This window comes from Mus pahari, chromosome 16 (genome assembly GCF_900095145.1).
Source record: "Mus pahari chromosome 16, PAHARI_EIJ_v1.1, whole genome shotgun sequence".
Classification (NCBI taxonomy): Eukaryota; Metazoa; Chordata; class Mammalia; order Rodentia; family Muridae; genus Mus; species Mus pahari.
In genome coordinates this window covers 28,833,329-28,853,518 of record NC_034605.1, presented here as the reverse complement: position 1 = coordinate 28,853,518, position 20,190 = coordinate 28,833,329, and the positions used below count along the sequence as shown (strand labels likewise).

General features: G+C 43.9%; 1 protein-coding gene across 2 annotated transcripts in view; it reads right to left on the bottom strand.

Moving 5' to 3' along the window:
* Positions 1-14,694, bottom strand: part of Gpld1 (glycosylphosphatidylinositol specific phospholipase D1) — a 49,361-nt gene extending 34,667 nt beyond the window's left edge. Inside the window, exons 1-6 of one of the 2 annotated variants that reach the window (XM_029547690.1) lie at positions 14,638-14,694; positions 13,928-14,241; positions 9,681-9,736; positions 3,664-3,742; positions 1,314-1,411; positions 784-894 (exon numbers count right to left, since the gene is read on the bottom strand). In XM_029547690.1, the coding sequence (XP_029403550.1) occupies positions 784-894; positions 1,314-1,411; positions 3,664-3,742; positions 9,681-9,736; positions 13,928-14,024 (441 nt within the window). In that variant the 5' untranslated portion in view covers positions 14,025-14,241; positions 14,638-14,694. Of the gene's footprint in view, positions 1-783; positions 895-1,313; positions 1,412-3,663; positions 3,743-9,680; positions 9,737-13,927; positions 14,242-14,388; positions 14,503-14,637 lie in introns of those variants that run through there. The other variant, XM_021215541.2, reaches the window with a different exon arrangement.
* Positions 14,695-20,190: the final 5,496 nt, after the last annotated feature.

Below are 20,190 nucleotides of genomic sequence, written 5' to 3'. Positions count from 1 at the left end.
ATATATATATATATATATATATATATATATATATATATATATATATATATATACCATCATGATGAAACCTATTATCTTATATGCTATGGAGAGATGGTTCAGTAGTTAAGAGCACTGGTCACCCTCCCAGAGGACCTAAGTTTGATTCCCAGCCCCACATGACAGCTCACAACTGTCTGTAACTCCGGTTCCAGAGAGATCCAATGCCCTCTTCTGACCTCTGCAAGCATTGCGTATACATGCTGCATAGACATACATGCAGGTAAAACATCTACACACATAAAATAAAAATGAAGATTAAAATCTTAATTAAAAATGCCAAAAGTCAAGTACAACAACTCATAGCCAATAGGGTCTTTCAGCTTAGTTATTAGGAGAGACTGCAACCCTCTGTTTGGGAGCTATTTTGAACAGAGCCAAATGGCGATCAATCCTTTCCTTAATCAGACACACAGCCTCAAAGACTGCAGAGACACATCTGCCCTTTTTGCAGCACTTTAGTCCATTTCATTCTTGTGGCTGTGTCTTTAAAGGTGGTAACAGTGAAAGGAATTAATAATAACAACTTTTTTAAAAGACAAAACTCTAGCCAGATGTTCACAGGATGTGTGGACAAGCTAAGGTTTTTCTTCTCCTTAAAATAATCCAGTCTTGTTTGTAGATTTGGGAATCAAATCCAGGCCTTTGCGTGTTAAGTAAGCGCTCTATCTCTGAGATACTGCTCACCCTACCCGGTTTTGGTCAAGGTGTGAAAGTGGCACTCTTGTGGTGACAAGTACTCACAGCTCCCATTGTCCTGAGGAAACCTTGTTCAATACCCAGGCTGTGCCAGCTGACGTCAGCGACCATGTGGGAAGTGATTCCAAACAAGAAAGCCACCAACTTTTCTGTGTCCTGGGGAAAAAAGCAAATTCAAGTCTTGTGTGTTGGGTTAATATGATGATTCCCTGGAAGGCTTTAACAAACATGAATTAATTTCCATTACTAAGACTTAACAAGGAACTAGAAGCAGGTGAACCACGTAGCTTCTGGATTCAGAAAAGTACACCAGACTTTCTGGAATACTGTGTAGTGTCTTGGAAGGTTTTCAGAGTCATTAGGCATCAGAGCTAAATGGCCGAGTAAAAATCTCCAAGCCTTTCTCTGGTAACTTTAAGGGTTGACTAGGCAACTGCTGCATCCCTGCTGGTGTGCATGGCACTGCAGGTCAAGTGGCAATGAGCTATCCTCCTCTGGGGAACCAAGATGCCAAATGGCATGAACCCAGCAGTACGTGGCATGGTGACTCCATGGAGGTGAGAGGGCATGCCTACCTTCTCCCAGGGCAGAGGGTAGTTCTCCCGAATATAATGGATGCTGGCGTTAAGAAATGGAGTCCAGTGAGTCCTCTCAGAAACATCATGATATTTTCCTGATAAAACAAAAAAGTTGGACTGTGGAGCCTAAAGTGTTGAGAGTCTCCTCAAATTTCCCATGACCACCCTCTGTGTTGCTGGCTCCCTTCACTTCCCCTCCAATCCCTGTTCTGGCTCCAAGGACACCTCAGGAGCAGAAGGACCAAGGTGTAATTTTAGAAGAGTCACTCAAAGGATCCTTCCACAACAAGCTATATTCTGATATCTTATCCCATGTCATCACTCTCCTTTAATTTACTTCTATCATTGTTGTTGTTGTTACATTTGTTTGCGGTAGGTATGTCTGTGTGTACACGCACACCTGCATAGCAGGGCTCACACAGAAATCAGAGAACAACTTGCAGGAATCCGTTTTCTCCTTTCGCTATGTGAGTCCCAGGGATGAAACTCAGGTCACCAGACCTGGAAGCAAGCACATTCAACTCACTGGGCCGTCTCTCACACACACCCTCCCTATTATTCACTTTAAGTGACCTTTCTCTCTCATATTCTGGTCCTAATCTTTATACCACATAGGAGAGCATAAACTGGCTTATGCAAATGTGGATAGCCAAGCATGCTGGCACCTACTTGCAATCCCAACACTCAGAAGGTGGAGGCAGAGGCAGGAGGATTAGGGCTTTGAAGCCATCCACAGCTACATGGTGAGTTTGAGGCCATACCTTGGCTATAAGAGACTTTATCACAAAAGAAAGTGGGGGGAGAGAAGTAGGGAGGGAAGGAAGGAAGGATGGAGGGAAGAAGGAGGGAGGGAAAGATTGTAGATAGATAGGTAGGTAGGTAGATAGATAGGTAGGTAGGTAGGTAGATAGATAGATAGATAGATAGATAGATAGATAGATAGATAGATAGATAGATAGATAGATAGATAGATAATCTGCACTTCTTAGTGTAGAGGGTTGTATGTTTTGTCTACTTTGAAGGCCAGCACACATTGAGCAGTGCCTCTTAGATTTAATGATCAAAATATTCCTTTTTTTCCCCATGTGTTTTTATTAATGTTTCAAGGGCCTGTCAGAGGATCAAGGGACAGTAGGACTCACTGAATGCTGCTTAGGATTTGCCAAGTGAGAAATGGTAGGTTAGAGAGAAGAACTATGGCCCACAGGCAAGAGCAGTAGCATTGAAAAATGACAGAGAGGAAAACAGATAGAATTGCTTATAAACTCAAGAAATACCAAGCTTGGCTTAAGGATTTATGTGCCTGACTATGTAAGGCGTGTGTGCGTGTGAGCACAGGCACTTGGGATCCTGAGTACAGAGACAGCAGCACCTCAGCATTTCACTGTTGTTAAACCAGATTGTTAAGCGATGGGGTTTAGCCAGTGGTGGTGCACGCCTTCAATACCAGCACTCTGGTGTTTCGGCTGGCTTCTTTGTGCCCTGGCTTTGGCTGGGTTCAGTTGGGTTGGGATTGGCCAATTGACAGAATCAATAATGAGAGAAGAAAAAAAGGAGGGAATGGGACGTCTGAGGATTTACGTTCTCAGTTCCTCTGCTGTAGAATGGAAGGAGGCTGACTATGACCCTTAACTGCAAATTCAACTCCTGTCAAGTGGTCCCCTCCATGAAGGCCCCCTCCAGCACAATGACGTAATCATTCCCCTGCATCATCTGTGGCGACTGCTTACACCCTGTCCACACCTTTAAGGATGGCGCTCTCATTAAATTCCCCTCAAAGTACTCAGCTGACTTAGACCTTCTCGGGACTGGGCAGTTGGCCTCATTAATATCAAGAACAGCCCAGGGAGGAGGTCGCTGTAGCGCAGACACAGCACTGAGACTGTAGGTAACCTTTTGAGAGCCACATGCTGACAGACAGAAGGGACTGCCCCAAAGCAGCAAAGCAAGCAGGGACAGAGAAACCAAATACCACCGTGAAGCAGAAGTCCAAACATTTCTATGCCCAGGCAGTTAAAGTCATGCGTGAACACTTTTACAGATATATGTTTATATATAAACTGGTATTTTATTTTTGATTCTGTGCATGTGTTTGTCTGTGAAGGATGTGCATGAGGGTTCAGGTGCCTGCAGAGGCCAGAAAAGGGCATCAGATGCCCTGGAGTCCAAGTTACAGGTGGTTATGAGTCACCCAACATCGGTGCAGGGAACTGAAACCCTATCTTCTGCAAGTTCAGGGTACACTTCTAACCACTGAGCCGTCTCCCCAGCTTACGAAATACACAATTTTCAAACTCCTGTTAACCAGCAAATGTGACATCGCTCCCTCTGAAAACACTCCCCTTACCTCTTTTGCAGATGCTAGGATAAAAGGCGTCAGGAAACACCGTCCCCGCCTGATACGCGTCCTGGTGCTCTAAGAGCAGCTGACAAACAAGAGAATGCAGAAATTAGAGGGTGGGAGTCAGGGCTGGGAGAGTCGGCCCCATGGGTTTCTAGCTATGAAAGATTAGAACTACCTACACCAGACATAAACAGATGAAGGGAAAGGGCAGGCAAGGTTAACTGTTAAAACCCCATACATATTTCATCAGCATACAGTATATACAATAACTTCAGGGTCTTTCCTGTGTAACAGGCAAGTTTAAAAAGTAGCAAACCCCACCTGTTTAAATTTTACTATCTTTCATTTTCTATTTTTGTTTCTCTAATAGAGTAGAATTCTGCTAAGGCTATTTTAATTTTTTTTTACTTCTTTATGTGTTTTTGTTTTCTGACACAAGACCTCCTGTAGCCCAACTGGCCTGGAGTTGCTATGTAGCCAAAGCTGACCTTGAACTCCTGATGCACCTCTGGAGTGATGGAGTTACAGGCTTGTACGAATCACCATACCTGGCCTTCTCTAAGGCTAGTCAGCTGCTCCAAAATTGGTTTAGGACAAGCTTTTCAGTGATCTACTGTGAGATGGGAAATATATAGATGCATACATATACATACACATACATACAAACACACATATTCACATAAACATCTGTGCTGGGCAGTTGTGCATGCCTTTAATACCAGCAGTTGGGAGGCAGAGGTAGGTAGATTTTTGTGACTTTGACGCTAGCCTGGTCTTCAAAGCAAGGACAGCCAGGGGTTACACAGAGAAATCCTGTCTGGAAAAAACAAACAAACACACACACACACACACACACACACACACACACACACACACACACACACGATTTAACAGAAATGTATAGGTAGCAACAACAAATGCTGTGTGCGTGTGCAAGGTTACTCCCCTTGGGCTTTGCCTCCCCTCCCCCTCTCATCTTCCCTCCTGCTTCAGATAATTACAAAACTATCCTTTCCCCTTGAAAATGAGGTGACAGTGGATAGCAGGCCTTTGCTCCAGAATGATCTCTGTGGAACTTGCTGGCTCCATTCTTTGTTGACTCTAACGGTGTGGCTAGCTCAGACCCCAGGCTGGGAAACTTACAGGGAGTCTCTAGAGCACTGGACACCACCCCATCTCTGCCGCAGAGCCCTCCTGCTTCTCCTACTGGCCTGGAAGCCTGAGAGTTTTCTGCAGCAGAGACTCAGGGCTCCTGGTGGGGCACCAGCAACCAAGTGCTTACAGGCAGAGCACACACATCAGGTTCACTGGGAGCTCGGGCTGAGGTTACAAGGGCTGGAACTGATGCCCCTCAACAGAGGAATGGATACAGAAAATGTGGTACATTTACACAATGGAGTACTACTCAGCTATTAAAAGCAATGAATTTATGAAATTCTTGGGCAAATGGATGTATCTGGAGGATATCATCCTTAGTGAGGTAACCCAATCTCAAAAGAAGTCACTAGATATGCACTCACTGATAAGTGGATATTAGTCCAGAAACCTAGAATACCCAAGATACAATTTGCAAAACACAAGAAAACCAAGAAGAAGGAAGACCAACATGTGAATACTTCATTCCTCCCTAGAATAGGGAACAAAATACCCATGAAAGGAGTTACAGAGACAAAGTTTGGAGCTAAGACGAAAGGATGGACTATCCAGAGACTACCCCACCTGGGGATCCATCCCATCATCAGCCACCAAACCCAGACACTATTGCATACGCCAGCAAGATTTTGCTGAAAGGAGCCTGATATAGCTGTCTCTTGTGAGGCTATGCCAGTGCCTGGCAAACACAGAAGAGGATGCTCACAGTCATCTATAGGATGGAATACAGGGCCCCCAATGGAGGAGCTAGAGAAAGAACCAAAGGAGTTGAGGGGGGCTGCAACCCTATAGATGGAACAACAATATGGACTAACCAGTACCCCTAGATCTCGTGTCTCTAGCTGCATATGTAGCAGAAGATGGCCTAGTCAGCCGTCATTGGGAAGAGAGGCCCCTTGGTCTTGCAAACTTTATATGACCCAGTACAGGGGAATGCCAGGGCCAAGAAGTAGGAGTGGGTGGGTAGGGGAGCAGGGTGGGGGGAGGGTATAGGGAACTTTTGGGATAACATTTGAAATGTAAATAAAGAAAATATCTAATAAAAAAATAACAAAAAAAAACAAGGGCTGGAACTAGCAGTCAAGACGGATTTGTATTTTCCAAAGCAAGACTGCATTACGTCTGTTGAATCTGCAGCTAGCCAGCAAGGGCAGTGGCTGTAACAATTGGCACACAGATGGTTTTCAGTACTATTACATATTCTTAGAGGTCTTTCTAGACATGTTGGAGCTCCTCCTTGGCCTCTTATTGTGACAGCCACTTCTCTAGCTTCTGGGTGTTAGTCCCCCTGCATACGCTAGCTCAAGAGCTTCTGTTGAGGTTTGGTCTTTTGCTATGTATTGTAATACTGGCCCTCAGGCCTGGTTGCCCCCAAGGACAAGAGAATCTGCACATAGACCCAAGTGATGCTACATGACCTTGCCCCCCTACATTATCCCTGATTGGTGACTAAAGATGCCTATAGTGGGTAGTATTGAGATAGGTGGGGTTTGGGGTTTGTGGGATTGGAGTCTGAGGAGAACCATGAGGGGAGAGAAAGAAGGTAGAGAGAAAGATGCCATGGGTTAGGTGAGTCACAAAAGCATGGCCACAAGGGCTGGCCAACTGAAGTTAAGAGCAGCCCTGATGGAATATAGCAAATTAGAATTTCAGGTTAATGATGGGAAAGCAGATTATAATAGCTTAGAGGTAAATATCTGTCCAGTTCTAGTGCTGATTAAGGCTTATTATATTAATAAAAGTTGTGTGTCTTTTATCCTGGAACTGAATGATCAAAGGTGGAGTAGAAACTGAACTGAGATTAAATAATTTCTACAACGGCCTCTGTGGTCTGCAAAAGGACAGTGAAGGACACCGTCCACAGTCAAGTTTGGTGGTGCCATTTTCTTTTTTTTTTTTAAATATTTATTATTATTATTATCCATGTGCGATGTGTAGTGAGTGAGTGTGTGTGTGTGTGTGTGTATGTGTGTACCTGTGTGATAAATGTGTGTTACAGCACATATGTGGGGTCAGAAGACAGCTTTCAGGAGCAACTCCCTCCATCCCTGCGGGTTCTGGGGCTTGAACTCGGGTCACCAGCTTTGATAGAGGGGGTCTTTACCCACTGAGATATATCACCAGCCAGAGAGTTGGACTTTCGTCACTTAAAAAATCATAAATAACAAGCTTGAGGAACAGTTCAGTGCTTAAGAGTACTTGTTGCTATTCTAAAGGACCAGAGCTCAGTTCCCAATACCCACATCAGGGAGCTCAGAATTGCCTTAACTGCAGCTCCAGGAGATCTGATACCCTCTTATGGCCTCCCTCCACGGGCACACGCTCACGTGTGGTACACACACACACACACACACACACATTAAGAAACATAAATACCCTTAGCAGCCTCCACTTTAGGAGCTGGATTTATGTTAAGCCTTTCTTTCACATCAAGAGAAAGGGGGTTATTATAATAAACCATTATTAGACATAGGCAATTAACAGATGAGGTAATAGAAGTGTTTCTGCCCTCTTGAAATATATTGAACCTTATTAATAAGTTAATAATTAAAAGACCACCTTAAGCCTAGAGAAAAACAACCTTTTGTGAGACAGAGTCTTTCTTCATCTAGGTTGGCTTTGAGATTAGCACATAGTAAAGATAGACCTTTATCTGATCCTTCTGCCTCAGCCACCCAAAGTTGGAAATGACAGGCATTTAGCACCCGGCCCAGCCCAATTCTGCTTAACTACCAAATTGGCAAGGGTGAAAAGGAGTGTAAAGTAAATTATGAAAGGAAAAGCTCTACCAAATCGGAATATTTATCCAACTTTTTCCAATAAAATACAAGAGTAATTAAGGCTAGTTGCTCTTTGTGTGCTGTGAAGTACATATGCATGAATATGGTTTTTGTCCAAACCTTCCTGTCTCACATCTTTCTCTAAAAGTGAAATGTAAAAACTAGAATTCCCCTGCCCCAGGCAGGTCCCAGAAACTCTAACTTAAAAGAAGGGGACCTTTCTGTCCTGAGCCAGAAATGCTTGGCTTTATCTTGTCTGGTAGGGAAGGACGATTGAGCAACCTGACCTCTCACTGGGCTTCCCCACCCCGGCCAGGAACTTGAAATCAGACTCTGATGTTGCTGCCCAGCTTCAGCCCACACAATGACACTTCCATGGAATTCCAAAGGGCAAAGCTACAGTTTAGGGACAGCTGGGCACAAGGAAGCTTGCAGGAATGCAAACAACAACACACCTGAGCCAGAGAAAGACATACACCACCCCCAAGAAAACACACGCGGGATAGATAAATAAATGTAATGTTAAAAGCATTACTTAAGGAGCTCATTTGAGGAGCCTGGAGATTAGCATGCCCAATTCAATGAGGAGGAAGTGCTTGTGCCCAGGACCTTTCCAGGACTTGCTGCTATGCCTATCTGTACATCCGCCCTTCCTTTTACATTTAGCTATTTGCACTTTCCAAAGCGAGACTGTGTTAAGTCTGTGGACTCTGCAGTACTTAGTCTAGATGTATAACTACGAATGTGTCTATGTGTATAACAGTAGTAGTGTATGTGTGCCATGGTGGTCCCTATGTAGAGGTCAGAGAGCAACATTCAGAAGTAGTTTATTTGTTTTTTTCCCCCCTTCTACTGTCTGGGTTCTAGGGATGATTCAGGTTGGTAGGCTCAGCAGCAAGTACCTTTACCTGCTAAGCCACCTCATCAGACCAATGGGCTGAGTCAGTTCTGACGTCACAAAAGACTGTCACCACTCTCACCAAAGTCAGTTTTTGAGAGTCATCATTACCACATAATGTTATATATCATATGAATAATAGTAGTAGTAGTAGTAACAGCAGCAGCATTATTATACAATTAGGAATGATACACAGGAACACAATGGGTTAAGGCGATGTAAGGATGGGTACAGGTGACCCATCAATCCTACAGGTGGGAGGAGACACAGAAATAGTAATTTCCACATTTCCTCGTAAAGACCCCTGGCTCCTAAGTTCAAGCTGAGGCTAGAACTCTTTTTTTTTTTTTTTAAAGATTTATTTATTTATTAGCTATTTATTTATTTATTATGTAAGTACACTGTAGCTGTCTTCAGACACACCAGCAGAGGGCATCAGATCCCATTACAGATGGTTGTGAGCCACCATGTGGTTGCTGGGATTTGAACTCAGATCTCCGGGAAGAGCAGTCAGTGCTCTTAACCGCTGAGCCATCTCTCCAGCCCGAGGCTAGAACTCTTAATCTGTTACATGCATAGCCCTGGCTTCAGTTTCCAGCAATACACATACATACACACACACACACACACACACACACACACACACACACACAGAGAGAGAGAAGAGAGAGAGAGAGAGAGAGAGAGAGAGAGAGAGAGAGAGAGAGAGAGAGAGAGAGAGGAAGTCCTTGCTCCTCCGGATGATAAAATGTGCACAATAAATAGCTATAAAAAGTAGAAAGTAAGTAATTTCTCTCAAGCATAACCTCTCTTTATAAGAACAACAACAAAATAAAATCACTTACAAATTATTTCAAAGACCAGGGATGTAGCTCACTGGCAAAGCTTTACTGCCTAGAATGCACAAGGCCCTGGGTTCTACAACAAATATTGCAAAAAGCAAAGAAAGAACATGGTTTTAAGTTATAAATTCTATTATTTAAATATTTGAATTCTAAAGTACTTCAAATTTATACAGATAGACATATATATTTGTATACATACACAGGCACTGGACATATGTACGTTTTAACCACAACATTAGGTTTATAAAGGCAACTCTTAGGATTAATTTAAGGATCTGTCTAGACCTTTGTTTGACACCCACAGAGGAAAACGTAAATACCATCAACAGAAATCCAGCTCCCTACCTCTTTGTAGTTAATGCGTCCATCTTGAAGCCGAAGAAACTCCAGAGCCCTGTGTCCTGCAAGAAATGAATACCATATGAGCTAAGCTCAACTGTATTTACCAGAAATCATTTTTAAGAAAGATTTCTTTTAACTTATATGTATATGTGTCTGTGTATGTGTGCGTGTATATGTGCATAATTGCAGTTGCCCATGGAGGCCAGAGAGGCCATAGGATTCCTTGGAGCTGGAGTTATGCACAGTATATCTCCTTTGTGGCTCCATCTCGAGCCGCCCAACGTGGGAGCTTAGAAATGAACATGGTTCCTCTGCGAGAACATGAAGCACTGTTACCTGCTGAACCATCTCTCTAGTTTGCACGGATTTTTTTTTTTTTTAAGAAAACCACATTTTTTTTTTTTTTTTTAGTTGCAAACTATGGAGAAAAGGAGATAAAAAGTAAGATTGCACTCACTTGAGGTTTTCTTTAGGCAGAACTGCTTTGTTTGTTTGATTGATTAACTGAGTGATTGATTGACACAAGGTCTCTCTGTGTAGCCCTGGCAGGCATGGAAGTTTGTAGACCAGGCTGGCCTTGAACTCCCAGAACTCCACCTGCCTCCTCAAAAGCGTGAGGATTAAAGGCATTATTTCATCATGTCTGGCTTAGGCACGATTTTAAATATTTATGTTATTAGAACGCAAAATCAAATTTGTACGGCTATTTAAATGTTCTGCTTAACTAACTGTATGACCTTGGGCAAGTTACCTAACACTGTGGACCTCAGTTCCCTCCTCTGTAAGATGAAAGCAAAAAAAAACATACTACCTCACAGGTTAGCTGAAAGGACCACAGAAAGCAAACACTGAGCAAGGACACAGGGGCAGTCATGTGGGAGGAACGTGGGAAACAGAATCTGTCATGGTATCTACCTCAGAGCTGGGTAGAGAACCCTAAACACAATACAATATAAATAAATAAATAAATAAATAAATAGCCCCAAAGCATGGCTGACCAATGGTCCCCAAGTGAGTTTCATCACTGAAATACTTTGGAAGGACCATCATCTCAGAAAGCTGCGTACCCCACTCCCCATGCAGATGTGCTGAGAGCCAACCAGAATCTTAGTGTAAGTGGGAGGGTTGATAACTCCTTGGAACTCCCGCTGAGCAGCAACACCTGCTTCTATTGTGAATCACATTCTTTTTTTTTTTTTTTTTACAGTTTTGGTTTGAAGTGCATGGGGTTCTGCCCACAGACATGTCTATGCACCACATGCAGACAGTGCCTTCAGAGGCTAGAAGAGGGCACTGGGTTCCTGGAGTTACAGACAGTAGCTAGCTGTCATGTGGGTGTGCTCGAACTCAAACCCAGGTCCTCTGGGAGAGCAATCTGTTTTCTTAACTTCTAAAACATCTCTCTAGCCCTGAATCATAGTCTTTTTTTTTTTTTTTTTTTTACATCAAAAAAGTCTCTCCTCTACTGTATACATTGATACCCAATAATGAAGTCACAAAACATACAAAGCATGCAGATTCAGGAGCCCAGTGTTTTCCTAACACAAACCATTGAATGAGGACAATTCTAGAAATGGTTTGACATAAGGACCAATCTTCCACTCAGGCCTCACATAAGAAATCAAAAAATAAATGAGCTATGTCATCTAAGTTGTTACTAAATACAAGGTGAAATTTCAGTTGCCCTTCATACAAAAAAAAAAAATCTTAGAAACTGTGCAGATTTGATTTCATCTCTATAAACATAGGGTTTAAAAAAAAATGGTTTCACTCTGTAACCTAAGCTGGCCTGGAACTCACAGCTCTCCTCCTGCTTCTGTCTTCCCATTGCTGGAACTACGGGTATAAGCCCACCACACCCTGATTAGATAGTTTTAAATGCCCATTAGGACATTAGGATTTAGCTATCCATCAGGAACCAACACAGAAACTCTAAGGATTTTTGTTTTACTCCAAGGATTTAAAAAAAGCAAAAGAAAAAAAAAATATTTTCATTTGCATGTGTACTCCTTGGGCTTCTGTCGTTTTAGCTTAGAGTTGGAAGATCCCTAAGAATTCATTACCACACCACCCCCCTCCAGCCAGCTATGGCACCATGCGTTTCTCAGAACAACACGTCTAGTTTACAGCAGGACTAATAGTTGCAGTCTGTGTCCCTTTCCCTTTGTTTCTTGACTCACTTTCAGCAGTAAATGTTTGACTCACTGTCAGGACACCGCATTCTGGGCCAGACCACCCACCAGGGAGTCTGAAACACAGAATCTATTTCCTTCCAGACTGGAAGGCCTGGGCCAGGGCCAGGGCCCGCTGTATCCTTTTACACTGGCAACTATGATCTCAGGATCCTGCCTGCCATGGCTCAGAATCTACATTTACTTTATGCTGGTAACTTTTCCTGTTATATCCGTAACCTAGTCCCTCTTTGTAACTGATAGAGGTGGCTTAACTATAACACAGTATCATCCTTATTGAAATAAAAGAAAGCCCAGAATATTAAATATACCTAAAATTAATCTGAAAAATCACTGTAGAATGTACTCTTATTTTCATTGTATTATGAATTGATTTACATTCCTCACACATTAAAAGAAAATCACAAATACATTTCACAAGAACCAAATCCCTTCCTTAGGAGAGACTGACCACATATGCTTAAGATGGTAATTATGCAAAGTAATAAGCATTATAAATAGCTTATCAACATACCATATCACATCACATACCTTAAATTTATAGTTTATTTATGTCAGTTATACGTTAACTAGAAAAAAAAAAAGTTTAAAAAACCCTCCCCCTTTTCACTTATCTAAATCCGCTGTCTATGTCCTAGTTTGATTTTCATTGCTGAAATAAACACCATGACCAAAAGCAACTTGGGAAGGAAAGATTTAATTGGCTTACACATCCCAATCATTGTCCTTCACTGAGGGGAATCAGGGCAGGAACTCAAAGCAGGAACCTGGAGGGACTGAAGCAGATAGCAAGGAGGAGCGCTGTTTACTGTTTTGCTCTCTCCTACTTGCTCAGCCTGCTTTTGTATACACCCAGACATCTCCTGCTCACACTGAGCTGAACCTCTTCCACCCATCATGAATTAAGGAAATGCCCCCCAAGACTTGTCTACAAGCTTATCTGATGGAGGCAGTTCCTCAACGGAGATTGCCTCTTCCCAGATTTTGTCTAGTTGACAGGAACTAACCAGCACAGACAAGATAACTCAGCCACTGCCCCTAAGGTCTATAGCCTCCTCTTAATTCCTATGACGCTAGGCTGGACTCCTATAATGGTAACAAACACTCAGCCTCGCGGGTTGTCCTACCTCCCTGAAGCCAAGCGTCCTAAGGCCAATCGGTAGGCACTTAACCCGGTGGGAAATTAGGTCAGTGATGGAAACTAGGGTGACCTTTAAGCTCAAATGATGGGTCGTACCCATAAGAGCCACTAACAGCCACTCAGGGACCAAACATGACCCTTTACCTCTACCTCGAAATGCCTGTCCTTGGAAGTATAAAAGCACAAGACCAGTCTCACACTCCTGCCATAGATATCCACCCTCCTTCTCTCCTAGTTCTGTGACTTTCTTCGGTTCCTCTCTGTCCCCTGCGAGGAACACCCAGCGGCCTCACAGAAAGGAGCCTAAGGGGTCTCAGCTCTCTCACTTAGCTATCCCCCCACCAACCCACTGGCCAATCCCTAGCCCCGGATATTCCCAGTCTTCCTCTCTCCTCTCCACTGCCCGGCCACTTCCCAAAGGAGAAAGACTTGTGTCAATATGTGGGACAGAGTTTCGATCTCTTTCTTAAGCTTATTGATGGATTCTTCGAGATGGCTCAGTGGTTAAGGGTACATAGTGCTCTTGACAGGGACATTATTTGATCACAAGCACCCGTGCTGGGTCATTCATGTGGGCCTGTAACCTTAGTTCTGATGCTTCTGACTTCCAAGGGCAACTGCACTCATGTGCATACACTTACACACACCCCAAATTAATAATAATAATAATAATAATCTTTAAAAACTAACACACGAAGGGGGCAGGAATGGGTGTCGAACTCACATAACCTCAGCACTCAGGAGAGAGAGGTCGGAAGATCATCTCAACTTTGAGGCTAGCCCATTCTACACAGTGACCTCCAAGGTAGACAGAACTATATCAGGAGACCTTGTCTGTAAAACAGACAGATAGACAGACAGACACACACACACACACACACACACACACATACACACACACACAGCCCAGTACTTACCTATTTCTACATGTGTTGAGAGACCACAAGATGAACTTCTAGACCAGAAAAGAGGCAGCAGAAGCAACAGGCTAGACCACAGCCTGCCTGAAGACATGTTGTCATTCCTCCTCAGCTGCTCTGCTAACGTGGGGACAATCTAAGCTGTAGCCAAACTATGACTCCAAAAATCCAGGCATGGACTCGGTGTGTTCCCTCTACACAGGTCACTGACACAGGAAACCAAGCCTCGATTCAAAATAATGCTGTTTTCCAAAGAAGTCGACGGATCACCCACTGTTTAGCTTTTCCAGAACAGCAAACAAACTGTCCACCTGGGAGGGGAGAGAAAGCCGTCTGCTGGGATCTAAAAGCCTTTGGCTGGAGGCACTTTATCATCCCACCCACCCAGATTTCCCCTCAACGTTTTGCCTCTGCAAATCAAAGCTGCCTTCAACTTGCTTTCCAAACCGGACACTTACTTATGCCAGCTGACGGTCACTCCGATACTACCTCGCTGTCCACAAGCAGCATCTCAATATTCTCACCTCACACTTATCAGTGTTTCCTCATCCTCCCAAGCCCCAAGTGCATGCTGGGAAAGCTTTTATGGTGATCACCTAGAACCGGCTTCTCTTTTTGTTATTTGGCAACAGATACTGCCAGTTCGACATGTTACACAACCCCAGCCACGCCTGGCCTTCTACTCTGGCTCTTCCAACAGGACTTACCCGAGATGTTTTGCAAGGAAGGACTCCTGCTGCCCAAAGATACTGACTGCACCTGGAAGGTGGAGACAGGAAGCCGATTAAGGCGAAGAGACAAGGGTCTGGAAAATGCTGGGCTCAGAACAGACTCATCATAAGATAGCCAATCAGAGACAGGGAAATAATCCAGGTCATTCGTGGACATAAATGATGGTGATCTTAACACCCAAATGATGCACTCTCAGTGCTCAAAGCAGCAGGGTGCTCCCAAGAGACTGTGAGGAAACAGTATTCATCCTTGGGCTAGGCAAGGGGAAGGGATGAATGAACAAAAGACGGGATAATTTGAGCTGGCTGTCTGCCAGGCAGCAGTCGGTTATGTAATCTTCAGCCCCATTCAAACCCGAAGACATGGCTTCTGTAGTTCCCTCCACCTGGGGGCACTGGTCCTGACTGCTTCTAACTGCCTTTAAGCCACAGGCTACAAGTTTTGGTTTGTTTGTATTTTTGTTTTGTTTTGTTGTTTTGTTTTTTTAATTGGATAGCAGGGTGTTTATAAACTTACATCACTTTGCTTGCTTTTGGTTTTTTTGTCAACGGGATCTCATGTGTACCAGAATAGCTCTGGCTTTCTTATGGGGCCAAAGATGACCTTAAATTCCAAATTCTCCTGCTTGTACCTCCCAGTGTTGGGACGGTAGGTGTGAGCCCAGCATACCTGACCAGACTAACTTTTTGTAAGTGAGAAAATTGACGTATAAATCTAGAATTTTAGCTCTCTATACAGAACAAAATAAAAACCCCAAAGAACTGATTTCCTGACCCTCCATCCCTCTGTGACATGACACCCAACTGGAGTGGAGAACCAACTGTCTATAGAACGAATACGCTCTCCTCCATGTCCTTTTGTCCTAGCCACCCACAGTCTGTGGCAGGTCCCCCAGTACTACTCTTCATGCAGAAGTCTCAGTTGGCCTGCCTCTCACTCTGAGCCTCCTAAAGTCTGCCGGCAAGATGATAGTGATGATAAATTATAACCCAAGAGCACCCAAGAATAGTCAGCCAATAACAGAAAATTGGGTATGATGGAATTTACTATAGTCCCAGAACTCTAGAGGCTGAAAACGGATGGCTGATGGAAGTTTGAGCCTGGCCTGGACTACACTGGGACCTTTTCTTGAAAACAACAACAGGGCTGGCAAGATGGCTCGGTGGATAAAGATGCTGGCCACCAAGCCTGACTGGTGACCTGAGTTTAGTCCCCCAGGATCCACATGGTGGAAGGAGAGGACTGAGTCTCCAGCCGCATACACAAGTAAATAAATGTAGTAAAAAGCTTCAAGCAGCAACGAGAAGATAGCAGATAGAGGACTGGCAAGGATCACCAGGAGAAAGCGCTGCCTAAAAGAGCTATCTAGACAGATATAAGAAAACCAAGCCACATAAAACACCAGAGAAAGCCGGGCATGTTGGCGCACGCCTTTAATCCCAGCATTTGGGAGGCAGAGGCATGTGGATTTCTGAGTTCGAGGCCAGCCTGGTCTACAGAGTGAGTTCCAGGACAGCCAAGGCTACACAGAGAAACCCTGTCTCAAAAAAACAAAAACAAAAACAAAAACAAAACAAACAACAACAACAACAAAAACACACCAGAGAAGGTAACAGGCTCCATTACTAGCCAATACTAATCCCAGATTCCTTGCCTATCTTATACATTCAAAGCTTAGAATGACCATATTTGTTAATGCAACAAAAACTGGAGGAATCCCTCGCTTAGTGCCACGTGATGGTTATGCGATAATGTTGCTTTTTTTTTTTTTTTTTTTTTTGAGAAATGCTGGGGAGGTGCCTTAATCATGAAATCACAAGCATGAGGACCGAATTCCCATCCTTACCAGCATTTAAAAGCCAGGCACAGTAGTGTGCTCCTGTAACTCCAGGGCAGGGAAGGCACAGGCAAGCAGATTCCTGGAGTGCATTGGCCAGCCGGCCTAACCAAATCAACGAGCTCCAGGTTTGGTGAAAGACCATCTCAGAGATAAAGAGGAGGAAAGCTATTGGGAAAGATACCTGATGCTGACCTCTGACCCCTATATCCTACATGCCCACATGTTTATGAAAATACTTTTTTTTCCCTTACTGCTATCCCCCTTGCTAATGCAGGCCTTTTTTATAAAGAGACAGTGTGATTCCATCACCCGGAGCTTCTCTGAAATGCAAACACAAGTTGAAAAGCAAGTATGCAGGTATCCTAGGAGCCTGTGAGAATGTGTGCTTCATTTGCATACCAGTTCTGCTAGCTTCAGTCTGAGGAACTGTTCAAGTTATTAAAATATGCTGCTGCTTCTCTGTGACTCAGAGGTAATAATAGTTTCCACCTTATGGGTCATTGTGGATGTCAGATGAGCCAATATATGATGCATTGTAAGTGGAGATCAGTATACCATAAGTGCAATATTCCTTCACAACTATTATTCAGAAGAAAACTCCCCCACCCAGAAGATTCACCAGGGACTTCTATTATTTTCCTTGTTGATTTTTGTTTAGTTTGGGTTTTGTGGCACAGGGGATCAAATCCAGGACTTCCTTTATTTTAGACAAGTGTTCTAACACCGAGCTATATCCCCTACCCATTTATTGATTTCTTTCCTATCAATAAACCGACTTTGCATTCAGGTTAGTCAGTATAAGATTATTTCCAAAGATTTGGATATGGGTATAAAGCAAAATTGGATGAAGCCAATTTCAACTGAAATGAAAGCTAGTCTCCATATGCAGATAAATGATGAAATACAATATTTTTGTATAAAGCCGCATGTAGTTTAGGCTGTCCTCAAACCATCTATGTAGCTGAGTTATGCCTTGATTTAAGTGTGTGTGTGTGTGTGTGTGTGTGTGTGTGTGTGTTTGCGCAGGCGTGCATGAATGCAAGCGCACCTATGGAGATGAGAGGACAAGTTTCAATACACACACACACACACACACACACACACACACACACACATGCTTGAGGCAAGGTCCCTCTTCGTGTTTCTGCTTCTCAGAGTACTCCAGCTAACTGGTGCATCTGGGAGATTCATCTGTCTTCACCTCCTACCTTGCCATAGGAGTGGTGGAACTGCAGGTACGGCTGCTGCATCCACCTTTTTACATGGGTTCTGCAGACTGATCTCCGGTGATTAGGCTTGTAAGGCAAGCACTCTTACCCACTGGGCCATCTTCCCAGCCCTTACCTTGAATTCTCCATCTCTTTGTCTCTACATCTCTGTGCTGGGAATGCAGACCCGAGCCCCAAAGGCCAGCTTTAGATATAATTTTAGTGTTCAAAATAAAGCCCAGCCTTCTATGTCACTGTCTTCTAGGACCATGACAACTGCCAGGGAAGAGGGTGGACAGATCCAGGGAGTGGGGCTTTAGGAATAATAATAGCTCATCAGGGGCTTGCTGCCAAGCCTGATGACCTAAAGCCAATCCCAGGGACCCACACGGTAGAAGGGGAAAAAAAAAATCAATCCTGGCAACCCTCCACTTGTTCACATAAATAAGTTTGTTTTAAAAGCCAGGAACTGGAAGCTCATGGTACCCAGGAACACAAGGGGAAAAGAAGAGGCTCCTGTCTCCCGGTGGGTGCGTTTCTCCTATGGGTCCTAGTGAGCACGCCCATCTAAGATCCGGGAGTCATGGGGAAGAGGCTGGAGGGGGTTGTTTCCACTCCAAATGGGGGCTTGCTGGGGAGAAGGATCAGTGTAGGAAGTTTCGGGTGCCCCTTCATGAACTTCTCAGACCATTGGGACGGTTGCCTTGGTGAGCTCCTTCCTTCAACAAGTAAAGGCGTGATTTTACTACTGTGTTGGTGAGAAGATAAATAGTAAGATTATACTTAAATTGTGTGCTTAGGGTTTGGGGGATTTTTGTGGGTTGTTTTTTTTTTTTTTTTTTTTTTTTTCTTTTTCAAAGAAACAAAGTGCTATGGAGCTTAAGTGTTACTCCTAGGCGCATGACAGGCAAGTCAGCTGGAAAGGAGAGTACACAGTGCTTTTACAAAGTTTTTCAAGCCAGGAGCGCTGACTTGCTTGAATACTCTCAGATTGACACCTGTGGATTCCCTGAGTTCGAATCCAGCCTGGGCTACAGAGTGCATTTGACGTTGGCTTTGGTTACCAAACAAGATGTTTTTTTTCTTTTATTTCTGTTTTTTTTTTTTTTCAAGATGAATCTTTACAGAAATAAAAGAAAAAGAGAGGAAGAGGGAGAGAGAACGAGAGGCAGAGGATTCTATATTGGATCCCGAGACACACAGCTGATTTCAAGTTTGGGGTCTAAAGTGATTAAGACGAGATCTGAAGGAAAGCCCAGAGAAGATAGAATGATCTATGAACAGAGCGCCCCCTACAGGCAGCAGGCATCCAGGCCGGCCAGCTCGAGATAGCTAAGAAAGCCACCGAAGGCCCTCCTTAACTTGACCCCTTCTCGCCCCAATTCCCTTAATAAAATACAGGACAACGTAGTGAACACACATAGCACATATGTGTGCACACCTACCTGCACACACAATTAAATCCTGCTACTGAGACTTCTGCCAGATGTTTCTGGCACATGACTGGGAGGCTCTGACTCAGCAGAAGACAAAACCAACAATTAAAGGAACATCTGAGGCATTTTGCAAATACAATATTCTAAACTGGGGCATGCAGTGCTGGCCTGTAATCCCAGAACTCTAGGAAGGAAGCCTGGGAGATGAAGGTCATCCTGGGCTACAATAATAACAACAACAACATTTGACTCCTCTTATTCTGAGCACAAGCCTGCTATTTCTTTTATTCAAATTAAAACTTAGGGTTTCTTTCTTCTGCAGAGTTCGGGGCCCAGATGTAACAGGAGGATGAAGATGTTGTTTAAGGTGATGGTGCTATATTCAATCCTCGCACCCCTGTTGACTTCTTTTTTTAAAACAGGGTCTCAATATATGGCTTTGGTTGGCCTTGAACTCACCTAGCGCTTCCTACGTCTGCCTCCCAAGGGCTGGTATTAAAGGTGTGGACCACAACACTGGTCTTATCACTTCTATGTTGATTGTTTCCAGTTACTAGACTTCAGCTTTGTTAGTTGCTTGATGTACAACAGCTAGATCACAAAGCAAAGGCTTGGGAGCCCCCTGCTCAGGACCAACAGAGGAAACACACAGAAAGTGTGCAAGAGGAAGCCTCACTTCGACCCTAGTTGAACGGTTGCCCCCAAATCCCACTACTCAGGAGCGCTGTGCTCCGAATTCATGAAGGGGATATGCAGAAAAGCATGCAAGGAACAGATTACTGAGCCACACTTCACCCCTCACTGAACAGTGATCCCCAGTTCCAATGTTCAGTGGCCCGAGCATATGAAACCGCGATTTTGGCCTTTGGTGCCATCTCTAGACGGAGTGCAGATTGCCGGGGCTGGAGAACTAGGGAACAGAAAGTGCTCCTGTCACAATTAAGGCCTAAAGAAATGACAGGTGAGCATCCGACAATGAGAAAGGTGACTTATGTGCACGAATTCATCTTGCTGGGAGTCTCCATTTGCAGGCCCAGGAGAAGG